This window comes from Gobio gobio (genome assembly GCF_949357685.1).
Source record: "Gobio gobio genome assembly, chromosome: 22".
Taxonomy (NCBI): Eukaryota; Metazoa; Chordata; class Actinopteri; order Cypriniformes; family Gobionidae; genus Gobio; species Gobio gobio.
This window is the reverse complement of record NC_137118.1, coordinates 19,816,229-19,840,220: the sequence shown is the minus strand read 5'-3', so window position 1 is coordinate 19,840,220 and position 23,992 is coordinate 19,816,229. Positions and strand designations below refer to the sequence as shown.

Here is a 23,992-nt window from a genome sequence, read left to right as displayed (position 1 = left end):
AAAAGGTTCCCCTATGATTACGAGCCTTTTTTTTTAGAGTGTAATTACAATTAAATAACATGTTATAGTTTAAATTTATATTGAATGCAATTAGAGTGTTTTTAAGTGTACTTAATTAGAACTTGTGTACCTTTCACATGTCATTTCATAATTCTATTATCTTTGAAATATGGTTAAAGTGTGTTGTTGAATTTACTAACAAGCATTTATAATAAACTAAAATATACTTTGGTGTCATTTCAATTGAAACTTGTGTATCATGTATTTAAATATATTCGTAGTTACACATTTGTAATGAAGTGGCATGATCAAAGGTCAGCAGCAAAGACATTGGTTAATAAAGTGAGATTAAATTCATAAAGTACACTATATTGACAAAAGTTTTGGGACGCCTGCCTTTACATGCACATGAACTTTAATGATATCCCATTCTTAATCCGTAGGGCTTTATATTGAATTGTCCCACCCTTTGCAGCTATAACAGCATCAACTCTTCTGGGAAGGCTTTCCACAAGGTTTAGGAGTGTGTTTATGGGAATTGTTGACCATTCTTCTAGAAGCTTCTAGAAGTTCTCGGTCACTCCAGAGAACACATCTCCACTGCTCTAAAGTCCAGTGGCGGTGTGCTTTACACCCCTGTATCCGACGCTTTGCATTACACTTGGTGGTGTAAGGCTTGGATGCAGCTGCTCGGCCATGGAAACCCATGCCATGAAGCTCTCTACGCACTGTTCTTGAGCTAATATGAAGGCCACATGAAGTTTGGAGGTCTGTTGCTATTGACTCTGAAGAAAGTTGCCGACTTCTGCGGACCTCAGCATAGCATACCCCTCTCTGTGATTACCACTTTGTGGCTGAGTTGTTGTTGTTTCCAATTGCTTCCACTTTGTTATAATGGCCCTAACAGTTGACCATTGGAATATTTAGTAGTGAGGAAATTTCACGAATGGACTTATTGCACAGCTGACAACCTGTCACGGCCCACGCTTGAATTCACTGAGCTCCTGAGAGTGAACCATTATCTCTCAAATGTTTGTAGAAGCAGTCTGCAGGCCTTGGGTCTAGATTTTATACACCTGTGGCCATGGAAGTGATTGGGACACCTGAATTCAATGATTTGGTAGGGTGTCCCAATACTTTTGGCAATATAGTGCATATATGTGTTATTTAACATATTTGCAAAATATTCAAAAGAGTAAAACATTTTTGAGGAATATTGAATCTGTTTATTGCAAGTAAGATGAGTAAATTCTAGAGCCCGACTGATTTATCGGTCTGCCTATTTTATCGGCCGATATGAGCCTATCGCAGATGTATCGACATCGGTGTATATACCACCGTTATGAATGCACGCCCAAGCATGCACATACACGCCTCACAGCGCGCAAATATTCACACAAAATTATGGCAAAATTCCTGTCTTGTCGGGTATCATCATAAACATAGTCGGTTATGTCTTAAGTGAACGTAAACATGAAATTTGCCACTTGCCAGTCATCGCAAGTGTTTTTGGTCATTTTCACAAGTTTCATGGCCCACAGGATATCTTGTGTGAATATCTGAACATGGAATATATCAAATATTTTTATCAACACTGGAATGTGGGTAAGTTTAATGAAAAAAAAAGCTACATTTTGAGCATAAAGCTAAGAAAATCACGTTTTTGTTAAAGACTACATACAGATGGGAGTCAGAAAGATGAAAACACAGATGGAGTAGATCGAGTCCATCATCACCCCCAAAGCTTCACAGTCCTATAGCTCATCCTGGGTCGACATTTCTTTCAGTAAGTGTGTTAAGAAACGGGGTTACACTTTATTTTACGGTGTCATTGTTACAGTGTAATTATATATTTAAGTACTGAGTAATATTAATTGACAACATGTACTTACTATAGGGTTAGGGTAGGATTAGGGTTTGGTTGAGGGTTAGTTGCATGTAATTATGCATCATTTACGGTTATTACTATGGTAAGTACATGTAACAAGGACAATAAAATAAAGTGTTACCAGAAACAGTCATGATTGTGTGCCCTCTTTAAAGGTGCTCTAAGCGATCCTGGGTGGAGTAACTTCTTGTTGACGTTCGAAGTGTTGTCAAACAAAACAGAGGCTAGTTCTCGCCTTTCGAAGGCTTTTCCATTGTAAATTCGGGACTTTGCCCGTTCCTTCTCCTTTTCCCTTTTCGTTGCAAGTTGTTCATCAGAACGTTGTCTCTCTGGTCGTGTGTCGGCCATATCAAAATCATATAATTCGAACTTCCCTCTTTATGTTTCTCTCTTCTACACACCTCCCTTCATGTGCACGCGCACTAACCCCGAACCTCCACCCCCAAATCATTCTTGTCGGTTATTGGCTGGAGCACTGTTTATTATGTTTCGTTGTCCGGACTGCCCAAGTTTGTTTTTGTTGCCGTTTGTGGAGCTTGTGCTGACTACAGAGACCACATTTTTTTAAAGTGTGTTCAGGGGACAGGCAGCTAGCGGACAGTGAGGAGATGTTTGCTGTATGTGACAAAAAACGCGTGAATCGTTTATAGCACTTTTAAGTACACTTAAGTGGCCTTGTTTTGCATAAATATTATATTATCTGCAAGTACATAATATATATATATATATATACTTAAAAATATTTAGATTTGAAGTGCACAATTAAGCACACTTTCTTTTCACAAGGGATAATACATAGATACAGTTTCTGTATAATATACAATATAAATTTATATTACAATTTATTTCATTTAATTTGTCTTGTTTAAAGAATTTGTGAGATTCTGTCATCATTTAGTCACCCTCAAATTGTTCCAAACCTGTATACATTTCTTTCTTCAATACCTAAACATACAGGGGTAGTTCACCCAAAATGAAAATTCTGTCACCATTTACTCACCCTCAAGTTCCAAACCTGTTTTGCTGAACACAAAAGAAGATATTTGAAAGAATGTTTGCAACCAAGCAGATCTCTTGAGTAAATGGTGACAGAATTTTCATTTTGGGTGAACTACCCCTTTATGTTTAGGTGTTGGGTTGGATTAAGAGATGTAGAATATGGTCAAACAGAATAAGGCATTAATATGTGCTTTATAAGTACTAATAAGCAGCCAATATCCTAGTAATATTCATGGTAATAAGCAACTAGTTAATAGTGAGAATTGCACCCTAATCTAAAGTGTGAAAAGAAAACATGGAGCATTGGATATAAATATGTGTTAAAGTTGTTCTTGTGGTAAAAGCAAGTCATGGTATTTCACAACCTGGGGCTCAAGACAGATAAGAATGCATCTGTTTACTAAGGAACTTTGCTCTCCTCCCTGCAATAAAACTGGAGCACGCTGAGGAAGTTGTGGAGTTCCTGTAAAATAATTAAACACTCTCAGAGAAAAAAAGAGGAATCACAAGGACAGAAAATGTGCTTAAATGTTGCTTGAACAGTTACTGCTATACTTTAAAAGAAAAGAAAAAACTTATACGGGGAATGAGATTTAGAAAAGTAAAACTGAAAAAATAATGAGTAATAAGCCTAAAATAATGTATTTTGTCTACGGCCACAATAGCCTGGTCCTACCAGAATCTCGTACATTTCATTCGTACTGAGAGTCTGGCCACTCTCCATTGACAAGCGTTTACTTCCTTTAATGCGGGTACTCTGTTGAAGTTTGAAACTATTGGATCTGCCCAGAGCCACTCTGGATCTGCCATAACCAATCGCTAACGTTTGGTCGTGACGCATGTCATCTCAAACTAGGGCACGACGTCAACGTCATTGTTCTCAGCCACTCCCTCTGCTCGCTGATTGGACCGGTTAAAATTTGATCGGAGAAACATTTACATTTGATCATTTTGGTCATCTTGGCAATCATTTCAAATAACAAACCTCAAGACAGCAATTCAGTGCGTTTTAAACTCATACAGAACAAGCCAAGTGTGAAACAGTGTTTGCCAGTGTTGCTCAAATACAGTTTCAAACTTATGTCAACACGAACCTGTGTGTCTGAAGGTCACCTCGATTCAGCTTTGGATTTTGTCAACGCCTGCCATGGTTTGTTGACTGTTTCAATACAAGAATTCTTTAGGAATGGTAGCTTTAATTTGGTGTTTATAACATGTTTTAAAGTTTTGGCACTTAAGTAAAGCTGGGTCTTTGTTGTGGAGGTCTGCAGTTATGTCATATATGCCTAAAGGGCCTAATCATCGGTCTCTATTGTGCACAGGGTCTTGATGATGTCACAGGAGAACCGCTGGTCCAGAGAGACGACGACAGTCCCGAAACTGTGTCCAGGAGACTAAAGGACTATGAGAGACAGACACAACCTGTTTTAGAGTATTACAGGTACTGTACAGAAACCGCAGCACTTTGAAGCTGATATGTGTTTTCTTTATGATTTATGCTGAATGAAACGATGCAGTAAAACACACAGCAGACAGGAATATTTAAAGGAATAGTTCACCCTGTATGAATTTATTGCTTATATCGAACCAAAAAGAAGATATTTAGCAGAATGTTCATGCTACTCTTATCCATACAATAAAAGTGTGGCTGAAGCTTGTTTCCACCACAGAATAAAACATTTGAAAAGATAATTGTGACTTTTTATCTCACAATCGCAAATCTGACTTTGTGACTGTGAGATATAAAGTATCAATTGCGTGTTAAAAAGTCAGATTTGCAAGATATAAAGTCAGAACTCAGTGGAAGAAACAAGCTTCCATACTGATGAGCTCCAAAAAGCACAAAAAACCCTCACAAAAGTAGTACATATTGTAAGCAACATTTTTTAAATCTTCAGAGGCCATTTAAGCAGTGGTGGACAAAGTGCACAAATTGAGTAGTTGCGTAATCTCTAGTTCTTGGCTCATTTTCAGTCAGACTTGTGAATTCAGTGAATTGTTAACTGGAGACTCGCTCTGACCGGATCATTTGAATCATTGAGTTGTTGACTCAAGAACAGCTGCCATCTGATCCAATTTGCGAATGAATCATTCAGTGCAATTTGTGAACCAGTTTAACAGGTTAATTGAAAAGAATCAGCTTGTTCGCAAATCTGACACCAGACACAGTTCCTGGGTCTGGTGACCATTTCTTCAGTTCAAAATAACGTGTTTTAGGAAATGTAGTAGAGTAAAAAGTATTTTAAAAAACAGAAGTACAGATACTTGAAAAATGTACATATGAGAACGGAAATTTAAGCTACTTGCGGAAAATCTTCCTCAAATCTCATTTAAGTTCTTGTACATTCAAATCGAAGTATGTTGCACCTGGTTTGATGTCATCAGGGGTTCATAAAACATTTTTGTCAGCCGAAACCCATAGAAGTAAAATATTAACTTGATATACTTGAGATTTTAAGTTAATATTTCATTAATTTAACGACACATTCACATGTCCACAGTTCTCTGATGTTGGGTAATGGTCACATGAATATTTAAAATAAATAGATAAAATGTATTGACTTTATTGTAGAGCTTTAAAACTGGACTCAAACTTCTTTTGTTTTGTTCTGAATGTGTCTCAGTCCATATACTTTTTTTACAGAGGTGTTTTAGGAACCTAATCAAATTGGATAAGAATAATAATTCATGTTATCACAATAAAAATATTGTTTCAAAGTAATTGTTCATGCTGCCTTAAAACTTGAAGTTTAGTCAACTTGGATATTCGAGTTATCTAAAAAAAGAAATTGTGATTGCTAATTGCGACACATTTTTTTAACACTGTATTGTGATTATTATTTGTATTGTTTAACTCTGATTATAAAAATGAAGTCAGACATATATTACTGTTGAATAAAATGAATATTTGATATTAATAATTTAATTTACACGAGCACATTTCACCCATTTTAGTCTCACTCCACTGGCTGCCCGTACATTTTAGGATCCATTTCAAAAATCTTTTATTTGTTTTCAAATCCCTGAATGGTCTTGCCCCACCCTACATACACCCTTATACACCCACCCATTCTCTCAGGTCAGCTGATCAACTGCTTCTGAATGTGCCCAAAAACAAAGCGTAAGCTCAGAGGGGACCGTGCCTTTGCTGTGGCAGCTCCTAAACTGTGGAATGATCTGCCACTACCCATTAGACAGGCCTCTTCGCTGTCTGTTTTTAAACTGCGTCTCTAAACCCACTTTTACTCCTTGGCCTCCTGACGTTGACATTTTGCTTTATTTGATTGTTTCTATGGTATTGCGGTTTGTCTCGAATCTGTTTTATTTGTATTTGATGTATTATGAGTTTGGATTTTTTGCTGTACAGCACTCTGGTCCACTTCGGTTGTTTTAAAGTGCTTTATAAATAAAGTTTGATTAATTGGTTGATTTTACTCAAGTTACAATACCAATATTTATGTCTTGAAAACATCACTTTCAAACCCTCAGGCTTTAAATATTTAAATTCTTCTAGCTTTTATTTTTGCCCAATACTGGTGAAATATTATAAACGTCTGCCCACAAAAATGTTGGAAATTATGAGAATGTGTAAATAGTAAACCTATCACATGTTGCGTTCCTGAGATGGCGAATACAGTGAATCATATCAGTTATCGTGCAGCCCTTTTATTTTATTGTACATTCGATATAATTATTAGCTTTTCATCGACTCAAGAAACCCCTGCAGTTTAGGAAACCCTGCATTACATCAATGGTCATTGGTTCTCCAGTGTCTGGACAAAGGAGGAAAATCATTTTGTGATGATACTGAGGATGAGCTATTCCTTTAAGCTGGACTGAGGGTGTTCTAAGCCATTATGATTTCCTTTAACAGGAGTAAAGGAGTGTTGGAGACATTCTCAGGAACTGAAACCAACAAGATATGGCCTCACGTGCATGCCTTCCTGACCAGGAAAATCCCAGGAACCCAGCAGGCTATGGGAAAAGCGTGATTCTACAACAACCTTTAGGACTTTTACAACAACTACACTGTCTGAAGCAAGGACAAAGCACCTATGTGGCCTTAAGCAGTCTACTGTATTCGCTGAAGCCTTTAATGTCGCCATCTGGTTTTATATCAAGTTAGTGGCAAACTATAGGTTTATGGTCAAACTAGTCTTCTGAGCACTAGCGCTCCCATCTTAAGCAAACAAACTAGCTTCGAGTGTTCGTAGCGGTAGGCATGCTGAAATTAATAGTTGACGCTTCCCACTTAGAAGTGCTCAACCTTTAAGAACGTTTTTCTTTTAACTGAAGGGGCTGCAAAATGTAGACGTGACAGCTCCAAAACATTCCTGTTTATTATCCACAACAGCATTTTAATGTTATTGAAATGTCATACTAGAGAAGTATTTAAAAAGATGAATGTAAGATGCAAATATGATTCTAAACCTGATTTTTCAGACCTGTACCGCCCATTTTGTGAACCACTGTGGCCTTAGTTAGTCTAATGATTGCATAGCAATGTTTAAAGGGATAGTTCAGCCAAAAATGAAAATTCTATCATTATTTGCTCACCCTCAAGTTGTTCCAAACCTGTATACACTGTATACTTTGTTCTGTTATCCCTTTAATTGTAGATTCAATTAATACTGTTAACAGAGTTAATATTTTTTAGCATATACAAAATAATGTTTTTTAATTACGAAAGGTTTGTATAATACAATACATTTTATGTGATCAAAATATCAGAAAAGGATGTTTTATAAGTACTTGTGTATTGATAAAACACTATTGTGTGGTATTAATTCACTTGTTTATGCATTTAATGGCAGTTTGCGAATCACTGTATAATTTGTAGTAACTGAAAACCCTGCTACTGAATAATGGATAAATTATTAAATGTAATGGATGTCATTTCAGAAAGCAGTCCAGCAATAAACAGTAAAGCTTGACTCTTTTTAGCTTGTTTTGGTGGTGAAGCTCTAGATTTTGATGTATATAATCACACTGTTTACAATATATATTGTGTACAAAAAGATTCACTGAGTAGGCTTAAGGAAAATAATAACAATAAAAAGGAAATTATGACAATTTTCTTATCAAATGTAACCAATAATGAATCCAGTTTTTTCTCAATCACTATCTCCCACGTTTGTGTTCTTACAACACCATAAATATATAAACTTTTACGGCCGATGCCTTATGTTCCTTTTGTTGAGTGGACGTGCCAGAAGAGGCATGCATTATCCTACTTTCATAGTACAACCCACTAAGCTCGCTTTGTCAATCAAAAAAAGATAATTGTTGTAAAAATTTCTAAATAAATCAGTTTATTGCGCGCATGTAATCAGACGTGAATCCCTCACACAGAGAGCTAGCAAAACATTTATAAAGTGCTCAAATGACATTTTAATAACAGTGAAAAGTCACAGTGAAATAAAACATTTCAAGCAGTCAGCAATACTGTGGGTCTAAAGATTTAATTCAGTTTGTTTGATCTGATCGTAAAGACTTGCACAATATCACCACATTTATTCTTACACAAATCCTAGGTTTGCTGTAAATGTTGTTGTGTGCAATACAAGCAAAGCAAACTGGCCGGATGGGATACGCAAACAGCATCTGCAGGCTTTCAATGCAATTATTACAATGAATAGAAGTCAGTTTCCTAAAGTGATGGTGAGGGAAAGCTCTCAAAATCATTTTCTGAAGGATAATTCACCCAAAAAAGTCGTTGTACACACCATCATGTAGTTTCAAACATGTATGACTTGCTGTCTTCTGTGTAGAACGCAAAACGCATATTTAGAAGAATGTTTCTGGGTTTTGCTCGTATAATGAAGACTTTCATGAATAAAACATACAATAAAATAAATTCAAAATATCTTCTTCTATGTTCCACAGAGGAAAATAAGTCATACAGGTTCGGAACGACATGAGGTTGAGAAAATAATGACAAACTTTAGACAAAATATCACTTAGACATTTGCCGTTTTTTTTTACATTTGACGTCTAATCAAACCCAATGGCCAAGTGCCTTGAGTATCCGATTTTGAAACAACATTACATTGCTGGTATTTAAGTCGTAGAGTTTGATCTGCAAATGACTTGTCTCAATAGGACAGCAAAGTGGGTGGTCCTGCTCCGCCTCAGTGTCGTTTCTCTATCTGCAGGAAGCCGACTGTTATCTGCCGCGTTCATGCACACATGACACATGAAACAATTCCCAGATAGCAGCTAGAGTTCAATGTGCAGTGGACTTTGTAGATTACAATCCAAAGGTGGGGATGCTCGAACAAAAAGACGACAGCAAACGGCTTCTCAAATATCACTGATCTTGTTGATTTAAAACCAATTCACGACAAAAAAGGTTTAAACTATGCCGAAATGTTGGAGTTTTTCCTTTGCACTCTTGCTTGTGCCACTTTCCTAAACATTTTTTCAAACTGCTAAAACAGATTGACGAGAAGTTAGCAAAAGAAACGTAACAAAATCTGCACATAAGTGCCTCAAAATACAGTTTCCTGTCTTTTTTTTAAAATACTTTCTCTATTAAACAAATATAAAGTGCAGCACACGTTCAGGCACGGATACAAAACAAAAGTCTTTGAGCACAGCCCTTGTTCTTCCTGTCCTCCGACCCAAAGCCGTTTTCCTACTGAAGGTTTGTCAGGGATTGACCACGTTTTCACTGCTAGGTCTCCATCATTCTCCACTCGTCCGTTTCTGAACTCTCCTCTTTGGAGGCTCGTGGTATATTCGTCCAGAGTCCTGCCTCCAAGCAACGCTTCACGTGGTATTCTGCCACCTGTGATGATTGAGAAAGAGGATATAAAATAAAATAAAAATTATAACTTGCAGCACAGAGACCAGTCTGCTGTACACTTAAAGGGATAGTTCACCCAAAAATGAAAATTCTGTCATCATTTACTCGCCCTCAAGTTGCTCTAAATCTGTATACAGTTCTTTCAGTTCTGACATTTTGAAGAATGTGGATAACCAAACAGTTGATGACTTCCATAGTATTTGCAGAAGAAATAAATCTATATAGATTTGAAACAACTTGAGTGAAATGACAGAATTTTCATTTTTGGGTGAACTATCCGTTTAACTCTTGTAATGCATTAAAACAACTGTCATAGCTTAATATTTTTCAACTAAAACGATATTGTATCTCATCAGTAACTTTTAATGAATGAATGAGCACATTTGAATGTTACCATGTTTTAACCATGCTTTTGCTACATTTACCCCCTTTTTATGAATAAAAACGTGAGAAATTCCTTATTAAAATTCCTATTACTAAAATTTTACACAAAATACAGCAAAAATCATTGTGATGCAAGAAAATATAGTATATTTGTATCAATATTTATGAGAATTCCTTTTAACTTCTAACTCATGACTGCTCAAAACAGTCTGGATTTATGAAAATTACACTTTTTTTTATATTACTCTGAAATGTTTTCAAACTAAATATACTAATTTTAAATGGCATAAACTTTTACCTTTAGATGAAAAAAAGATGACAAACAGTCTTTTAGTCACATGATCCTTCAGAAATCATTCTAATATGCTGATTTGCTGCTCAAGAAACTTATTATCCCCAATGTTGAAAAAAAAGTTGTGCTTATGAATATTTTTGTGGAAACCATGACATTTTTTAAAGAAAAGTTTAAAAGAACAGCATTTATTTGCAATATAATTCTTATGAATATATTATTGATCAATTTAATGAATTCTTGCCGAATAAAAGTATAAAATCTGTGATAATTAAATCGTACAGACCCCCAAAGTTTATGGTTGTCGTATGAACTACTTTTATGGTGAACTATACTTTTACTTTTATATAAGTTTGAAAGTTCCAAGTCCCCATCCACTTTCAATAAATGAAAATAAGCAACATGATTTGTGCTCAATAGAACAAAATGAGGGTGAATAAATGACATAATTTTGATATTTGGGTGAACTATCCCTTTAACTGCTGCACATCCATGTGAATGCAGGTCTGCAGGGCAGGAAGAGGGATTATAGGTCAGCCTGCGTTCTGATGAAGGCAACACAACAGATTAAAGCGGTTATGCAACTCTTCATGTGTCCTTTGGCTCTCATTGACTTAACAGCATGTCTGTGAGAGGTTAACAGCATGTGAGCTCTGTGGTGAAAAGTGTAAAAAAATAAATAAATCTAGGAACTGGAATCATTTAGCTGAATCAGAACATCTGTGCAGGTCTGACATGTTCTGATGTTTTACAGCATAAAGTGCTATTCACACCAAGAATAATATCTATAACTATATTAGCTTCTTCACCAACACAATATAATTTTGATTATTAACAATGTTTTATTGTTTATCAGCATTTGAAAGTGATCCCAACAATATTGTTCCTCTGTGCTGTTATTGTTATAGCTTTGGTGTGGACTCTGCTATTCTTCTACATTTAGAATGATTTTTAAAACTATATCTTAAAGGGTTAGTTCACCCAAAAAATGAAAATAATGTCATTTATTCCTCACCCTCATGCCGTTCCACACCTGTGAGACCTCCGTTCATCTTCGGCACACAAATGAAGTTATTGTTGTGGAAATCCAATGGCTCAGTGAGGCCTGCATAGGCATCAATGTAATTTACACTCTCAAGATCCATTAATGTACTAAAAACATATTTAAATCAGTCCATGTGAGTACAGTGGTTCAATATTAATATTATAAAGCGACGAGAATATTTTTTGTGTGCCAAAAAAACTAAATAATGACTTATATAGTGATGGCCGATTTCAAAACACTGCTTCATGAAGCTTATTCATGCAGCGTATCGATTCAGCGGTTTGGAGCGCCAAAGTCACGTGATTTCAGCAGTTTGACTCGCAATCCAAATCATGATTCGACTTGCTGATTTGTTTCCATCCAAAGCTTCATGAAGCAGTGTTTTGAAATCAGTAAATATGTTTAAATAAGTTTTTAGTACATTAATGGGTCGTGAGAGTGTAAATTACTTTGATGCCTATGGAGGCCTCACTGAGCCTTCGGATTTCAACAAAAATATCTTAATTTGTGTTTATGAGGGTGAGTAATAAATTACATCATGTTCATTTTTGGGTGAACTAACCCTTTAAGTCATTATAGTTATGGACCTTGGTGTGAACGGGCCTTAATGCTGCTGCGTTACCTGTGGGTTCATGTTGCTCAGCACATTCTGAAGAATCTGCATATCTTGCATCTGGATGCATGTTTTCAGCTCCTGCAAATTCAACATTTGACTCATTTTATAGTTTGCAACTAGCACCACTACCATTTGGGGGGGGGGGGGTGCATTCTGACTTATTTACACTGTTAAAGAGTTGGATGCTCATGCTAAACATGGGCAAAAGTAGACAGAGTATTTCTGTGCCAAATACACTCCTTCCGGATTCAAACAAGTTTTGGAATGTTTTTTTTTTTCGAGTATGGCCATGTATTACGTCAAAATGGGTGGAATTCCTTGTATGGGCACTTCTCCCAGATGAGCGAGTGCTAGAGTGCACCCATCAACGTGCTTCATTCGGGTTTCGGGATTACAGCACTAAAGAAGTGTGTTTCTGGTTGTGAGGGAAAGATAACCTTGTTCAGCTTCCCAAATAACTCAGCGTTAAGGAAACAGTGGATACAGTTTGTTTTTCCAGAGCAGCAACGGAGTTCTGCAAGTGTGTTTGTTTGTTCCCGGTCATGAGTCGGAACCGCAGGCGGTGAGTGAAACTGCTTCAAATGTCTGTGTTTTGTTGGCATTCGGTGCGCAAGTGCATAGAATGTAAACAACACGAACGTATAGTGAATCGAAAGTTATCCAGGGGTAATGTCATGTTGTACTGTGAGTATGTGTCATAGGTGTGTGTGTTTCTGTCTCTTTAGCTCCACCCACTGCAGGCCTCCACGGGCTCGGCTGTTTTCAGAAAGAGTCGGTACAGCGTATCTGTCTTTTATAAAAGTAATAAAACTAAAGACTTTTTGAGATATGAAGGATGCAATACTACTCTGTAGGTACTCGAGATTAACATGAGATTGGCAGAAACTGTGTGTGTTACCCCCCTTCCCCCCTCTAAAAGTTGGAAAATAAATTACATTGATCAAAAGTGACAGTAAAGACTTTTACATTGTTACAAAAAACGCTTTTAAACTTCTATAAATCATATAATCCTGAAAAGGGTATCATGGTTTTCACAAAAAATATGAAACAGCACTGTTTTCAACATTGATAATAAATGTTTCTTGAGCATTAAATCAGCATATTAGAACGATTTCTGAAGGATCATGTGACACTGAAGACTGGAGGAATGATGCTGAAAATAAATTACAAGACATAAATTACAGTCTAAAATATATTCACATAGAAAATAGGTAATGTATGTCTTTACTGTTTTTTGATCAACATTGCAAACATATGTTCATTTCAACATGGATGCTTTAATTGTCAAGATGTGTCCTAACCCGCTGCGACATGAATGATTAAGTGTGACAATACATCTTACCTATTTTCTCTACATAACATCTAACTGTATATCAAACATGAAATATATTTTGATTCACTGTGCTTCGGTTGCTTCATGCTGTCATTGAGGACAATTTTCTTTTTTTAACAAAACATTAGATTACAGCACATAAAACTGAGATTCGATTATTATCCCCAGTGGCGTAACTTTGTTTTAAAAAGTGGGTGGGAATATCTAATTCAATGCTATAAATCACATATGTAGACATATAACAGTTGCAGAAAAAAATAGCATTACGATGTCTAGAAATCAATTTCAAAAGTATAATGGGTAAAAGTCATGTTTAACGTGATATTTTTTCATCCTAGCATCTACTATAATACAATATATTGTTATTCCTGAGATTAATGTCAGTGAATAAATATATTTCTGTGCTCTAATGGTCTTGCGGTAGAATTTTTGTTAACTCTTTCCACGCCAGCATAATTTTCACAAAAGTTTAATGGCCCCCAGAATATTTAGTTGTATGAATAACATGAAATATATCAAAAGAAAGAACTAAGCCCATTATATTCTACCTTAGTTCATTCTTTTTTTTTTGGAATTTGGGTAAGTTTCATTAAAAAATGCAAGATAAAAGCAGAGAAAATTGTGTTTTGTCAAAAGACTACCTCCTGATCAGATTCAGAACGATGATCAAAACATAGATGGAGTAGATTGAGTCCTTCAACACCACCAAAGTTTCACAGTCATACAGCTCGTCCTGGGTCGACATTTCATTCAGTAACATTAGGCAGTTTAGATTAATATGCTGTTTAATGCTGATGATCGTGTTATTTTACTTATGCATATGATTACATATGACATTGCTTGTTTCAGTATCTGTGTCGCATGCGTTTTGATCAGGAGATTCAGTACGCTCTCAGAAGATGGCATAGCGCCCCCTACCACATAACAGTGGGAAATTTCCATCAATGGTGGGGAAAGAGCTAATCATGTCAGAGGTTCCAGGTTCTAATCTGCCCTCATGTAGTTTTTTTTGTTCAGTAATTGTATATAAAGAGCAGGGGCACGTTTGTGTGCATTTTGTTTTTGCAATTTCAGGAGAACAAACAAAGAGTCTCATCAACGACGTTTAGCGATAACTTAAAGAGCTCGTCTGTGTGAAGACTGTGCACGAGTCACAAGAGAGCACAGTTTCCTTCCACCACTGATAACAGCGGCAACGAACACAGCATGGCTTCAAAAACAAGACATTCCAGCATCACGTCGCCTCTTAATGACACAAACGAACAGAATTAATACTCTGCTAGTCAACTGGAGACAGTTTCAACTGTTTCATTTGTTTACGGTACATTTCAAAAAGCAGTGAGGACAATATTGACCGTGGCAAAAAGTGGTGGGAACATGTCCCACCACCTGACCCACCCGCAAATTACAGCTATAATCATTCCTACCGGTGGCAAAGACTCCAAAACCTCCTTGGGGTCGAGACGACAGCCTGGCGGTGTATGTTGGTGCACTGCATCGTTTGGCGTTTCTCCTTTTGATTTCATGGTATACTCTTTAACTCTCTGCTTAAAGGCTTTGAGTTCTGTGTGGAAGACGTCCAAGTATCCCTCCTGCCCTGCCTTAAAAAAAAAGAAGAGCAAAGCAAGATTAGAAATGATTATTGCTGTTTGCTGTCAGTTATGTCATGACTCTCTCTAGTGGTCACTGACATTATTGCACAACACTCAGGCCTTGCTTGTTCACACGTGGTATTAAGATGCGTTTTGGTCAATCGGACCACAAGTGGACAATGCTGGACAAATACAGGTGTAGACGGGGTCTAAAACATTGAGCTTGTCCACTTCCACTAGCATTTGCTTTCGTAGTGTAGATGCTAATGTGGTCGAATGCATTCGAACAGCCACAAAAGACAGCATACTGACCTAATGCGTAAACATTATGGGAAGCGCGCTACCCAGATGGGATTTAAACTTCGACAGCTGAAGACATACGTTTGGTTTGAAGATGAAAAACATACCAAGCAAAATGTTCTCTCACCATTCCTGCTTTCACAGTGGTCACGGTATCAGAGCAGAAACAAAAGCTGCAGCTCTCCGTGTGTTTTTCCATCGTCTCCAGACACGCTCATAGGCTATATAAATCGTGCAAGCTTATTTCATCCATTTGATCGAAAAATCTAAAAAAAAATCCATACATTTACCCGCGCATAGACCCTCCCCTCAAAGAAATCAGACCAGAAGAGATCGAAAGTGGATTAAAAAGCAGGTGTTAACGGAAATGTGTCTCCCGCGTCTACTTGTGATTCGATCAACCAAAACGCATCTTAATACCAGGTGTAAACAGGGCCTCACACTGACTTTTGGAATAATTAAGATTTTTTAATGATTTTGAAAGAAATTTCCTGCATCATAACTCCAGTCTTCAGTGTGACATGATCCTCCAGAAATCATTCTAATATGATGATTTGATGCTCAAGAAACATTTCTTATTATTATCAATGTTGAAAACAGTTGTGCTGCTTCATATTTTTGTGGAAACAGTGAAACTATCATTCAAGACAATAAACACATTTATAATGTCATAAATTATTTCTATTTAAAATAAATGCTGTTCATTGAAAGTTCTATTAATCAATGAATCCTGAAAAAAAGTTTTATATAAAAATTGACAATAAGAATCATCGTTAATAATTGAGCACCAATAATAATTTACAATAACAGAGCATCAAATCATCATGTTCGATCATATATATTCATATCTCATGATTTCTGAAGAATCATGGGACATGCTGAAAATGCAACTTTGATCACAGGAATAAATACAATTTTACAATATATTCAAATACTGTAAAACGGTAAAAAATATTTCACAATATTGCTGTTTTTTTATCAAATAAATGTAGCCTTGGAGAGCAGAAGAGACTACTTTCAAAAACATTAAGATATCTAAATTGTTCCACATTATTCCACATCCTTGAGGACTTTATTGTTGCACCTCTCTGGTTAAATAACTCATGTACAGTAAGAGATGTGTAAAATCTTGTGTAAAACCGTTTGAAGGAGATGTCTGCAGCACTGCAGTACACTGCAGATGTGAATCTCACTTTGGCTTTCTGAAAGAACTGACGGAAGCAGCCTCTTGGGTCTTGCTGACTGTTTTGGGCCATTTCCAGAATAAACTGCATGACGACTGCCTGATGAGCCACCTGCTCCATTAAGGCCTCTTTCTGCAAAAGAAGCAGACAATAGGTATCAGAGGTAGGTCCAGTGTTTCCCACACATAGACTAATTCGTGACGGTGTGCCACAGAATCAACATCGGCCGCCACGTATTGCGTTATTCTTTTCTTTTTTTTACCCTATTTAAAACATGCAGAGTATTCATTCAGCTGAATTTCCTTTTCCCCTGCTCTACCTCCGTCTCACTGTCACTCACGCGCGTCTCTCGCTCTCAAATTGCAAAAACAAAGTCTAAGCTTTTAGCTTTTTTTAAAAAGTTTTAATGCGAAATTCAATCAATAAATAGCGTTTTGGCGCTAATGTGGCATAACAGTTAAAGCGACATGCTCTCATCTCCCGGCGGCGCGCACGGTCACGGTATTATACACCATAGTTTAATAATATTTATTTATTGAATATTTTGAGGAGATCTTTTGCTACTAAATAGGCCTACTTGTGCAATAAGTATGGTCCATTAATGACCATTTAATTAATTAAAATATTTTTCTTCTAATATTTTTCTTATTTATATTACAATTAGTATAGTAATTAAGGTTAAAATAGAGAATTCCAATGCAAAGAGGCAAATTAGAGTTATTTTGTGGCTGAAAAAATAATAATTTTCATTTGTAATGCCATTACCCACTGGTGCCTGTATGGCTCTTTAATAAATATACATGTATCTAGTCTAGTTGCTCAAAAAAGTATTGCAGATCATTACTGCTTATTTTTAGGTTTTGCATCTGAATACATATTTAGACATGATCAAACACTAGATTTCTTTAAATGTGCCATTTTAAAATGTTAACTTACATCCTAATATTTGAACATGGCCAGAGAGAGGACTCACTTGCTCTGCCTGCAGACGGAAGCACCACAGGATCAGGTAATTGGCTGTTTCTTCACAGATGAGATGGTGGTTTTCTGCTAGAAAGCGTTGACTATCATCCCACCTCCTTAACATACCTGTCCAATCAGAAGAAGGATGACAACCTCCATTAAGATCAACAGTCTCCATTAACCCTCAAATCAAACACAAACCCTGTAACTTACCAAAATGTTTCAAGAGTTCGTCATTACGCTGGTTGAAGTTCTTTTCGTGATCTGATTCAATAGGCCAAGACTGTGAAATGTTTATGATACTCTAGGAAAAAAAACGAGAAAAGAGGCATCAGCAATTTACACACTAACACTTAATGTGTTAAAATCAGATTTTGTCAAAGCGCACAAAACAAATGGGCAATAACATACATTTTTGTGTCAAACGGATCATTAATTATATTCCTCATATTGCATTCTGGTCAGTTTTTGAGGTACATCATTTCAGTAACACTTTACAATAAGGTCACATTTCTTAACATTAGTTAATGCATTAAGTAACATGAACTAACATATTTTTACAGCATTTATTAACCGGTAATATTAGTTCATAATAATTGTCATATTCATGTTAGTTCACAGTACATTCAGTAATGTACAGATACACCTTAAAAATGGTTTAGTAAATGTTGAGATTAACAAACTAAGATTAGTAAATGCTGTAGAAGTATTTATCACTGTTAGTTAACTAATGTAGTTACAACAAATGAAATAAAATAAAAAAAATGTTTTAAAAGAAATGAACAAGTCATACTGTATGGACTGCCATTTTAAAACTTGACACCTTCATTATAGGGAAAAGAGTGGGCAAATATTTCATAATGTGAAATATTACAATTTAAATAACCGTTTTCTATTTGAATATATTAAAATGTAGATTCATTCATAATTTCTTGTTATTACTATAGTAAGTACACAGAAGATGTATAACAGGCCAAGGACACTGTAAAATAAAGTGTTACCAATGTAATTTATATCTGAATTGCCTTGATAAATAAAATCTAAATAGCCTTCAGTGTCACATGATCCTTCAGAAATAAGTATGACATGAAGTCACGGAATTACTTTTGATATAAGATACCTTGTCAAATACGTCTCTGCTGGCTTCCGGACACAGAGTGGGGCTCCTTCCCAGCATCCTCTCTTTATGTCTCCACTCCTGTTCGGTCTGTGAGAGCTCAGCGGAGGAGGCCTGGGCTCGGGCACGCTCCTGCTCGACAGACTCGGAGCTGTGAAGCTCCAAACCGCAGAGCTGGTTCTGCGCTTCTGCCAGCTGCCACTGGGACGCAATAGAGGCCTTTACACAGCGCTGCTGACTCAGGCACAGAGACGCCATGCTCTCCGCACTGGGCTGTGATGGGACACAGAGATCAAAATCATTAGTCTGCATGGAAAATTCATATATTCATAAAGAACATTGCTTTGTTTTTGCAACAGACCCAGTCCTCAATGACAGCAACATTACAAATAATTACAAATCTGGCACTGAACTTTTAATCATAAGGGTTGCCATTCTTTTTTAATTTTCCAGCCGTTTACAATTGTTGAAGAATTTAAAATATATATCTATACACTACCATTTAGATGTTTGGGGTCAGTATATTTTTAATAAATTAATCATTTAAATCATCAATCACACATTAAAACTGATCAAAATGGATAGTAAAAAATATTTTTTTTAAATGTAAAATGTATTATTTCGGCCAAAAATGTATTATTTCGCACACAAAAAGTATTCTTGTCGCTTCATAACATTTTGGTTGAACCACTGTAGTCACATGGACTATTTTAACAATGTCTTTACTCTTTACTACCTTTCTGGGCCTTGAAAGTGGTAATAACATTGCAGTCTATTTGGGGTCAGAAAGCTCTCGGATTTCATAAAAAAAAATCTTAATATGTGTTCTGAAGATGAACAAAACTCTTACAGGTTTGGAACAACATGAGGGTGAGTGGCATTTTTGGGATAACTAACCCTTTAACCCTCTGGTGCTCTTCGGTCATTTCTGACCGTAACATTTTCTGTTTTGAAATTTTAAAAATCACTACTTCATTGGAATGATATGAAACTTGGTGACTTTTCTAACATAAGGTATGTGTAAACACAAAATAATTGGGTTCATGATTCGAGCATAATTGGTCGTAAAAAAAAAAAAGTTGTCTTTGAACCAACCATAGGAAATTAACGGGAAATCGGCAAAAACACAAAAATTCCCAGAATATTTGTGTGTACAATCTACAAATCGGCCACAATGCGGAAAAAAAGTACACAGCAGTAAAGGGGTGACACTCTAAAACATCAAGAGTGTGATATTGACACATTCACTCACACACACATCAAGAGCACTTATACAAACACACCTTTGAAAAACTGAACCAATGAACCACATTTGGAATTTTAAAAAAAATCACAGCTTCATCAGAATGATATGAAACTTGGTGACTTTTCTAGCATTAGGGATGTTAACACACAAAAAAATACTCCCACTTGTGCTCTTCGGTCAAAAATGACCACGATAGGAAATTAATGGGAAATCTGCAAAAACACAAATTCACAGAAAAAAAAATCTATATTTCTAACAAAACAAAAAATATCTAAAACTTTATAATAAATAGTCTTTGAGATTTTTTAAATATATATTCAAATCCATCAACAACAAAAAAATAATTAAATGTGTTCAAAAAAACTGTGTTGAATTCTCAACTAGAGGTCCCAAAGAGACCTTACACCCATGGTTGCATGATTTCTTAAAGGGTTAAGGATTTCAAAACACGGCCTCATGAAGCTTCGAAGCGTTATGTATCAGCGAGTCGAATGAGCAGTTTGGATCGGCAAATTTCAGCAGTTTGGCGGTTTGACACGCGATCCGAATCATGATTCGACTCACTGATTCATAACGCTTCGAAGCTTCATGAGGCCGTGTTTTGAAATCGTCATCACTATATAAGTCGTTATTTAGGGGTTTTTTTGCGCACAAAAACTATTCTCGCCGATTCATAAAGTTATTGTAGTACCATTGTAGTGAGATGGACTTTGTAACGACGTCTTTAGTACCTTTTAAGGGTCTTGAGAGTGAACCGTGCATTGTGCCAATGGAGGCCTTTCAGAGCCATCAGATTTCAACTAAAATATCTTCATTTGTGTTCCGAAGACGAACGGAGGTCTTACGGGTGTCGAACGACATGAGGGTAAGTAATTAATGACAGAATTTTCATTTTTGGTTGAACTAACCCTTTAAATAATTCCAAATAGGGCACTAATCTGCCTTCAAAAAAATTTATTTTGAAGGCCTAGTCTGTATTTTAACTTGAAATACTGCAATAATGATTTTTTTTTTTTATTTGAATAATTTTTGTATAATTTTCAATGGCAAACATAGACCATAATTATTGCATAAATATAAAAAAATACCATCAAATCATCTCAAAATACAAAATTAAAAAGAAAAAATTTTAATGAAGCTAAATAAATTGCATTGGTTCTACTGGGGTGGAGGCAGTTTAATTTGTAGGTGTCCGGTCACTTATGACCAGGAAGACAACCAATGCAATCCCTAAACGAAGAGCACCAGAGGGTTAAGCCGCTAAACTCCAGGAAAGTTTTCAGTCCAATGTAAGTGAATGCATTAAAACAATCAGTCCAAAATAGCGCTAATGTACATTCTAAGGTGAAAGCTGAACTAGACAGAACGGTGAAGTGTGGCGTGATCGAATATGTTACGGAGCCAAATTAATGGTGCGTACTGATGGTGCCTGTACCCAGGAAGAATGTCCAGGCTAGAATATAGGCCTAAACACTCTAAACCAAGCAGTTGAACATGAAAGGTACATTCTACCAACCCTTGATGATATACTTCCCTCAGTTGTCAGGTGCAACAATGTTCTCGCTATTTCCTTTCTGAATATCCAGTGCACCCGAGATATTACAAAGAGAGATGAATAACCTCTTAAAAGACCATGAAGGTAAAGCAGCATACATGGATGACAATCATTTATGGAGAAATGCCAGAGATTCATGATCGTCGTCTACGAAGGGTCTTGAAAACACTTTCTGATGCGGGTTTGAAACTCAATGATGATAATGTCTGTTGAGGCAAACACAGACAGTTTCTGCAAGCAATTGCCACCCACAAATTGTACCCAAAGTAAAATGCGCACAGCCGCATGGGCATTCGTAAGTTAATTATATGCTAAAGCCTGTCTGCACATTGACGTGATTGGTTACAAGGTAGTTTGTGAACAGACCTTTTTTCACTGCAGTTTTAAGGAGAAAATACTCAGCAATGGTGTTGACTTATGAATTTGAACATGGTTTGTCTTCAAGCATATTAAAAATACCACATATATATATATAAACAACATTAAAAACTCACCACAGGAGGGGGGGGGGGTAATAAAAAAAAAAAGAAGAAAATATTTAACATAACATTGACAAGGGAAGAAATTAAGACACTGAGCACGGTTTGTTTGTTTATTATGTTTATTGGTATTGTTGTGGAGTGCTCACATGTTAATACAGCATTATATTGTTTAAATATATAATAGCTTGAGAATCTGTTTTATAAGGTAATATACATAGCGATTTATACTTGTTTGTGACATGCTTAGCCAATAAGGGAAATACAGTAGAAAGTCGATAGACACAGAGTGCATTCATGTTGTGCATTCAGATGAACAGAAACGGAGCAACGCTTGTTTCGCCTCATCTACGCCATCCTAACATTACAAGGATAAGAAGTGAATAGAGGAGACAATTAGATTGAAAAGCATCCGTGTTAAAACAAACCTGGAAAGAGATGCAAGGATTTGGGGAGAAAAACGAGAGATTCTTAGTGCATTCCAGCGAATTATTCATGGGATATATTGTAAATTAAAAATGAGAGAGCAGACAACAAATGCACAGTATGTGTTGTCCTTTTTCATACCGTTACAGTGGAACACAAAGGGGAAAAAGAAAATAATAAGGAGGAAAAGAATGCAGTGACTGAAAAGAGCTCTTGCCAAAGACATTCTTGTCATACCACAACGTCCACGTCACGTTAAAAAACCAAGCGTTACGTTATTCTCTTGATGCAGTATAAGGCATTAATATCTGCTTTATAAACAGCCTAATATCCTAGTAATATGTATGCTAATAAGCAACTAGTTAATAGTGAGAATTGGACCCTAAACCAGGGGTTTACAAACTGTATGACGCTAAGGACCCCCAAATATGATGAACCTTTTATGAGGGAACCCCTTTCTAAAATCCATCTATATATTTGTATGTATGAAAAAAAAAAACATTTAAACTGTTAGATAAATAGTAAGTGTGACATTATAAATACAACATAGTTTCCAAACTTAAATTGGCTATACTTAATGTTGGATGTATAAACCTGAAGACGAATATTATCAATTAAAAATATATAAATGTAACAATAAATGTATGTAAGCGGCTCACATACTGCATTAAGAATACTGCCTTACAACCCCAGTGAGCAAGATAAAGGGGACTACAGTGGGAAAAACTCACTAGAAAGATACAAAGCACACACCAATAAAGGAGAGAAACATTTAGAATGTTTATTAGACTTCAACCATTTTTGCTTTGTCTTTTTATTCTCTGAAATGTTCTGGGGAACCCTTGGCTTAGAACCCTCGGATCACAGTTTGACAACCCCTACCCTAAACTAAAGTGTTATCACAAAAAAAAAAGCATGTGCATTATTGAGTTGGATTTAATATAGGTCAAAGCTGTTTTTATGTGAGATTGCAATCTCAAGAATATGCAGTTGCAATGTAGTTACTACAGAGATAAATAACCCAACTGTGAGTCATCAAGCAGAAGTGGGGTTTTCATGGATCTAATAATAAAGCACTCATTATCCTCAGCTGTCAGAACAACAAGCTTGTCAACATGAGACCGAAAACACAGGCTCATGATCTCATGTCAAAGATCCAGATAATACCCCGTGTACAAATACAAATCGCAGATGCCCGTCTATCTAAACACTATTTCTGTCACGATAGACCGGTATGAATGCGATGCCCACAAATGCTGTCTAGGTAGTCAGCTCACTACTGAGATTCAGCTTTTTCCTTCTCATCCTGCGGTAAACTTTTACTGCAGCATCTAACGTTAGTAATCCAGCTAACGGAAACTAACGACGACTTTAGAGCACATTTCCGCATTGCTTCAAGTGTAAACACACAGAGACAGCAAGCTCGCGTTGATTTAAAGAACAATCAAAAGGCATCGGGTCATAAATGAAGCACTAGTGAACTTTCTCAGGTACCTCGTGTGGGTGTGTGCGGGGCATGTTATCCTTTCGGTCCTGTTCAGTTTGGAGCACTCCGCCTCCAAACCACTCCATATCGCTGCTTAAACTCTGTCCTGGAGCCGCGGGACGTGTTCTGCCGTTTATATAGCTTATTATCCGAAAAGCACACGCAATTCGGTGGGATGTAAGCGAGCCGAGAATTATTTTCAGGCTATAACATCAGCAGTCCACTCTGCAGCTCTTTTTAGCTCCTTATGACAACTTCCGTGCGCTGACGCGCTCTCTC

The 23,992-nt window shown here is 36.5% G+C and overlaps 2 protein-coding genes across 3 annotated transcripts in view; one reads left to right on the top strand and one right to left on the bottom strand.

The window, feature by feature from the left end:
* ak3 (adenylate kinase 3) overlaps window positions 1–8,328 on the top strand; it is a 13,204-nt gene extending 4,876 nt beyond the window's left edge. Inside the window, exons 4-5 of the mRNA XM_079803934.1 lie at window positions 4,210–4,328; window positions 6,762–8,328. Coding sequence (XP_079660060.1) covers window positions 4,210–4,328; window positions 6,762–6,879 — 237 coding nt within the window. The 3' untranslated portion in view covers window positions 6,880–8,328. The remainder of the gene's footprint in view (window positions 1–4,209; window positions 4,329–6,761) is intronic.
* Window positions 8,178–23,992, bottom strand: cdc37l1 (cell division cycle 37-like 1). Of its 2 annotated transcripts, XM_079803932.1 has the most exons (8): window positions 23,722–23,992; window positions 18,525–18,794; window positions 17,618–17,708; window positions 17,415–17,530; window positions 16,451–16,573; window positions 14,793–14,966; window positions 12,039–12,110; window positions 8,186–9,677 (listed from the first exon to the last, which is right to left on the bottom strand). In XM_079803932.1, the coding sequence occupies exons 1-8, from the start codon at window positions 23,797–23,799 to the stop codon at window positions 9,564–9,566; spliced, it is 1,038 nt and encodes a 345-aa protein (XP_079660058.1). In that variant the 5' UTR covers window positions 23,800–23,992; the 3' UTR covers window positions 8,186–9,563. The 2 variants fall into 2 exon arrangements, with proteins under 2 accessions (XP_079660059.1, XP_079660058.1); XM_079803933.1 differs by lacking the exon at window positions 12,039–12,110 and having other exon boundaries at window positions 8,178–9,677; window positions 23,722–23,984.